General features: G+C 43.3%; 2 protein-coding genes across 6 annotated transcripts; both read right to left on the reverse strand.

Moving 5' to 3' along the window:
* Nucleotides 1–422: 422 nt before the first annotated feature.
* On the reverse strand, nucleotides 423–2532 carry ponzr11 (plac8 onzin related protein 11). Of its 4 annotated transcripts, XM_088387979.1 has the most exons (5): nucleotides 2414–2532; nucleotides 1552–1625; nucleotides 1321–1446; nucleotides 1012–1148; nucleotides 423–599 (listed from the first exon to the last, which is right to left on the reverse strand). In XM_088387979.1, the coding sequence occupies exons 2-5, from the start codon at nucleotides 1571–1573 to the stop codon at nucleotides 495–497; spliced, it is 390 nt and encodes a 129-aa protein (XP_088244105.1). In that variant the 5' UTR covers nucleotides 1574–1625; nucleotides 2414–2532; the 3' UTR covers nucleotides 423–494. The 4 variants fall into 4 exon arrangements, with proteins under 4 accessions (XP_088244105.1, XP_088244106.1, XP_088244108.1 ...); XM_088387980.1 differs by lacking the exon at nucleotides 1552–1625 and having other exon boundaries at nucleotides 2414–2495; XM_088387982.1 differs by lacking the exon at nucleotides 1552–1625 and having other exon boundaries at nucleotides 1321–1466; nucleotides 2414–2472.
* On the reverse strand, nucleotides 2491–5159 carry mrps15 (mitochondrial ribosomal protein S15). Of its 2 annotated transcripts, none has more exons than XM_088387977.1 (8): nucleotides 4909–5159; nucleotides 4474–4542; nucleotides 4313–4388; nucleotides 4154–4202; nucleotides 3987–4071; nucleotides 3816–3874; nucleotides 3383–3574; nucleotides 2491–2954 (listed from the first exon to the last, which is right to left on the reverse strand). In XM_088387977.1, the coding sequence occupies exons 1-8, from the start codon at nucleotides 5021–5023 to the stop codon at nucleotides 2862–2864; spliced, it is 738 nt and encodes a 245-aa protein (XP_088244103.1). In that variant the 5' UTR covers nucleotides 5024–5159; the 3' UTR covers nucleotides 2491–2861. The 2 variants fall into 2 exon arrangements, with proteins under 2 accessions (XP_088244103.1, XP_088244104.1); XM_088387978.1 differs by having other exon boundaries at nucleotides 4859–4910.
* Between the last annotated feature and the right edge of the window lie 120 nt (nucleotides 5160–5279).

The raw sequence follows: 5279 nt of genomic DNA on the forward strand, positions 1-5279 counted from the left end.
AGCGTCATCAAAACAGGAAGTTGAGCGACATTCCGGAAAAGGATGACAGCGCTTTATTAGTTTCTATATCATTTATATCACTGAGTTAATGGAACGGTTTTAAATCAAGACAGATATTTCTCTTTTTTCCGGAAAAAAGGTTTTGGATGTTTGTTTGTTTTTTTAACCTTATTAATTTTCATAATCACGCAGTTAGGTATGTATTGGTTATGCAAATCAACACACCACACACTTTTTTTTTTCATATGTGGGACTGCATTGAATTTCAAGTTCACAAAACCCTCTATTATGATCCCAATGTGCATTGTTGAATTTCAGTGCAAATGCATTTCATTTACGTTCATCCTTTGTCAGCTGCAGAATTCTCTGCATGTTTCATTTGAATGAAATAAATCTTTTGGGGTCAGGAACCTACACGATGATTTGTTTGGAAAAAAAATCTTTATTGTATCTCTTCTTTGGGGCACAAGCATTCCTTTGCGCTACCGTTGCCATTACGGCACAGTTTCTCCATTCCGGATGCGGATCTCTCTGGCCATTCTGCACAACTCACAGAGGCCGCAGAAACACGACATGAGTGCGTCGTTGCAAACCGTCCCCTGCGAATGAATGAAAGGGCGCGCATTATGGAAACGTGACTTTGTAACAGCTACAGACCCAAAGCTGCTTTCTGCCTGCCATAGCTCATTTTTTTTCCATATCAAACTAAAGCAGGCCAAGACTTTACTCCATGCCTTTCCATTCAAAAATTCCCTCACTGGTGCTCCTCATAAGTTCTCCCATTTCATGAAATGATACTCAAGGAGTGAAAACAATCATGAATTGCACCTCTTCCCATACCATCTTTAGACTAGTGGGAGCACATTGAGCATTTTCAAGACTTCCTTGCAACTTGCACATATTACTCAAGTGTTAAGACATTTCTCAATTGGCACCCCACTGAGCAACATTTCCTCCCTTGCGCAAGCTGTTAATGAAATCAAAGCACTTCTTCTCTGCACTTCCACATACCTGGATGCCGTACGTGAGCCTCATGTGAGTCCTCATAGCCGTCAAGCCGCCCGGCACGAAGCCCAAGCAGCAGTTTTCACCGTACTTGTCCGCAGTGTAGCAGGCCAGGATGGATGGGCAGAAGCAGCCGAAAGCACCTGGCGGAGGAAAGATGGAATAACATTTGTGATGATTGAATATGAATGAATCGCGACCCGACCCCGGATAAGCGGAAGAAGATGGATGGATGGATGGATGGATGGACGGACGGACGGACAGACGGACGGATGGATGAATTCCTTTTCCAACGTATACAATAGTTCTACTCACAAATCAATAAATCACTGCAGCAAGAGCAGAGGCCCGTGCTCCACTGTCCCACTTGGACGTTGGTGCCATAGCCGCCGGCCCCCGGTTGACTGGTTACCACTGGGTTGGACATGTGGGCCGCAGGTTCTGATGCATGTACAGTATAGCTATTTATTATCATGACAAAAAACTTATTAAGGACTTATTTACTACTACCACAACATTTGTTTCTTTGCAGGAGAAAACAATGACCTGAATCAGAATCCTGCCACATTGTTGTTGTGCTCTGCTCGTTTTTTTTCCACTTTACAGGGTGAGTAATAAGCCTATAAAATGAAGCCTGGTGTTATTTGGGCAGTCAGCAGATGAGCATTCACTTTGAGCTAACCTGCTTCGCATTGTATTTGTAGGCACGTGTGTCTTTGTGTGTGTGTGTGTGTGTGGGAGGGGGGTGCTCTCTTAAAATTGTATAAAGTAAAAAAAAAATCCATTTCAATATTTTCATAGATACATAAACACAAAATGATGAATGTAGTAAATGAATTATTTAAATATTGTAAACGCTAAATTGATCCATTTAAATTTCCCCCTAATAATGATCAAAATACAAACAATAAAACTAAGAAAAATAAATGTTGATTTTCCCACTTACACTTCATTTGTGAACATACAAACAATAAAATAACACACATTTTTTCACAATACAGAACATCTTTGAACAGTCACAAAACCTTTCAAAATAAAACAATAGATGAAATGAATTTTCTCACCTTCAATCTTCAATCATCATCAGTACATTTAGAATAATGAACATTTTTATTTCAAATAGACATCTTGTATATTTATTCTTATTGAGATTTCTTGTGTAGATTTTTTTCGTTTATTCTGTTGAGCGAAACATTTCTTCCGAAAGACTACATATAAGGAAAAACCATCCAATTGACTCTAGGTCTAGAAACGTAGTCAATCTGTTGGCAAGAAAAAATGACTCGAGAGAAAAATGCATGTTTACGAGCTTGCGACCTGGATGAATTGCACGCGTATTTTCTCGTTCAATTTAAACAGACCGTCGTTTCAGATTTTGCATCGTGATGAAAAACAGAATGTGACTTACCAGAAGGAATGCGTGAGTGCGTAGTGGCCCAGAGCGAGTGAGCGAGCAAACTGCAGAGCTTGAGACCACACAGGAAGTTTGACGTTCAGGTTAAGAAACCTTTATTGGTGAAACTTAAACGGCTGAGAAGGATGACAAGATCTTTGCGGTGATTCTCGGATGAAACGGTGCAGCTTTTTTTGTTTTCCTCTTTTGCATCATTCACATAGTCCACTGAGAGGGCTATTTTACAGAAACTTGATTTTTCAACGGCTTGCATGCCCATGGTTGTGTTTCTGGAGTGCAGTCCCACTTATCAAGTTTGAAATATAAAAAAAAAAAAAGTTGTGACAGTGGATTTTTTTTCACTTGTGACTTTGCCGTGGGATGCATCAAAATGAACAGCGGGCCGTAAATGGGTCCCAAGGCTGTAGTTTGGACACCCAAGTGTTGGAACATAAAAAGGCATCTACTGACTGGCAGTTTGCGTCTCAGCCGTTTCTGTGCTTTGCTTCAGTTTCAGCTTCTGCTCGGCTTTCTGCTTCTGCACCTCCTGGAAGACCTGTGGGGGGGGGACCATATGCGTGTCAGACAAAACTGAAAGCAGGCTTGCAGTTCCCACTCTTTCCACTGCAAATGCTCATTAAAACATTCATATGACATAAAGTGGACCACCGGCATACTCGTGTTTCGGCCCCTCGGCGTTTATGCAATTTTTTTTGTATTTAAAAAAAAAAAAGGTTTTTTCTTTGTTTTATTTGGGGAGTATTTTCATAGAAAATGCTTAGTAAAAGTTGATTTGTGTCTGTTCATTTTGTCGATCATATTTATTTCTGTATTTTCTGCAAAAAGAAAAAACTGACGGATGAAATGGAATATAAGATTTCTGTCCAGAATAATGGATCAGTGTTTTGCCACATTTTGATGAAAGAAAAGATGGCATCCATGAGTGTTGTTGACCGACTGGGGGCGACGCCTCGTGTTTGCTACCTTGATGCAGAAGGCTTTTTTGGCCAGCCAGCGTCGAGTGGCCCTCCTGTAGTACTCGGGCGGGAAGGTGTAGGTGATGCCCAGCTGCTCGCACACATTCTCAAAGGCGTCGTAGCGCTCCAGCCGCAGGTTCTTCAGCAACTTCTTCCTCTTGTCGATGGCCATGAGCATGCGTCTCTTGTTGGCCTTGTCCTATAAAACATAGATGACGGCTCGTGTGGATAAAACAAACGTGAACACTAAGGCAATGTGACTGTGTTGAAATTGTGGACATTTTCCGACCACAACCATCTTGTGCGTGGCATGATTGACACAGGATATCCTGTAGTACCTGCGTGTGCGTGTGTGTGTGTGTGTGTGTGTGTGTTTGTGTGTGAGAAACGACAGGAAGGAAACACGTTGACACAAATTTCTTATCACGTCATGAATTCACCTTGTGATGTTTGAGCAAGTGCTCCTGCAAGTTGCGGATTCTCGCCGTCAAAATGGCCACTGCAACAAGCGCACACACACACACACACACAACGAAGCGTCATTTAGCGCGCGCACACTCAACCGTTTATGTGTGCAGTATGCGTGCGTGTGGCAGCAAAGACAAGCTCACCTTGAACTTCCACCGAGTTGCGGTCGCTCTCGTCCCGTTGCACCTTGGCAATCAGCTGCTCTTTTTTCAGCGCCAGCTTTTCACTCTGGACACAATCAATCGGTCGATCGATCAATCAATCAATCAATCAATCAATGTAGCTGTTACGAGTGATTCAAATAACTCACATGACTCGCCAACTCCAACGAAAGAAGTCTTTTGACAACATCGTCCGTCCTGCATTGGCCAACACGCACTTATGTGAGAGCGGTCGACGCCACAGCTACACAACGCCCGCATTGGGAACGTGACTACTTGCGTGAGTGGAAATATCGTGCGGCGTTTACGTTTGAGCGAGGGGTACGGCGGCGTAATCCAACTTCAGCATAGCCGGAGAGAGGTCGCTGAGTTGGCTCTCGGGACCTGGAGGGCAGAGGATAGCAGACGGACGGCACAACGTGAGCCTTGAAGCGGAGCCGTAGCCATGTCATTTACAATGACGTAGTACCTTGCACCTTTGTCTTTGCAGTGCGAGCATAATGTCGGGCTGGTGCTGCAAAGGCAAAGCTTCCTGACGCTGAAGACAAACAAGAAACATTGATTACTGAAGTCTGAAACAATCTTGTAAATTAACAATGTCAATTACTACAACAATGTCAATGAACCGTCTCACGTGAACTATTCAAATGTTACCTTAAGATGACAAATATTGTTTTACAGAGAACGCATCTTTGTATTACAGTTTGTAAGTGTACCTAATGAATTGTCCAGCGACTGTGTCGTCAACGCATGCGCATTTCGTCGCATTTTGCTAACAATGCTACTTGCGAATACTGCATTAACCTTATTGTTCGAGACGTTTCTTGGACTTGAGTAGAACACTATGCACATACATATATAAGTCCACCGTCCATTTCTGTTTCTCTGCATGTTGTCTTCTTACCGCCGCTGACTTTGTGTCCCGGGAGCAACGCCGAGCAGCACGCCGGTGGGGCATTTTCCCTCAAAAGGCCCACCGAACACCTCAGAACGGTCTTTAGAGCTATATTCGACAGCATGTTGTTGGTTTTAATCCACAAATGGGCCCGAAGCGAAGGCGATAGGGCAAAAAGGAGAACAGGACACTCGACCGCTAGACGTGTTCCGCCATATTGGTTAGACGCGAGCAGTCGTCGATCCTCAATCGAGGATGACTAAACGAACGCAGAACACATCGATTGGGAAAAGGGACGCTCCAGCACATCTCATTTTGATCAATCATTTCAAGAACTCTGATGGCATTATGGTTAAACTTGCACGATACGATGTGACGCA

The sequence above is a fragment of the Syngnathus floridae genome, chromosome 10, assembly GCF_059516105.1.
Source record: "Syngnathus floridae isolate MCC-2025c chromosome 10, RoL_Sflo_1.0, whole genome shotgun sequence".
In the NCBI taxonomy this organism is placed as follows: domain Eukaryota; kingdom Metazoa; phylum Chordata; class Actinopteri; order Syngnathiformes; family Syngnathidae; genus Syngnathus; species Syngnathus floridae.

Excerpts from the sequence above, each read along its gene's own strand:
- mrps15 (XM_088387977.1), bottom strand. The coding sequence starts at position 5,023 with ATGCTGTCGAATATAGCTCTAAAGACCGTTCTGAGGTGTTCGGTGGGC. Across the intron at positions 3,875-3,986 it reads CAACTCGGTGGAAGTTCAAG|TGGCCATTTTGACGGCGAGA; the intron begins GTGAGCTTGTCT and ends CGCTTGTTGCAG. Across the intron at positions 2,955-3,382 it reads AAAAAGCCTTCTGCATCAAG|GTCTTCCAGGAGGTGCAGAA; the intron begins GTAGCAAACACG and ends CCCCCCCCACAG.
- ponzr11 (XM_088387979.1), bottom strand. The coding sequence starts at position 1,573 with ATGTGGCAGGATTCTGATTCAG. Across the intron at positions 1,447-1,551 it reads GTGGCAGGATTCTGATTCAG|AACCTGCGGCCCACATGTCC; the intron begins GTCATTGTTTTC and ends TACATGCATCAG. Across the intron at positions 1,149-1,320 it reads CTGCAGTGATTTATTGATTT|GTGCTTTCGGCTGCTTCTGC; the intron begins GTGAGTAGAACT and ends TTCCTCCGCCAG.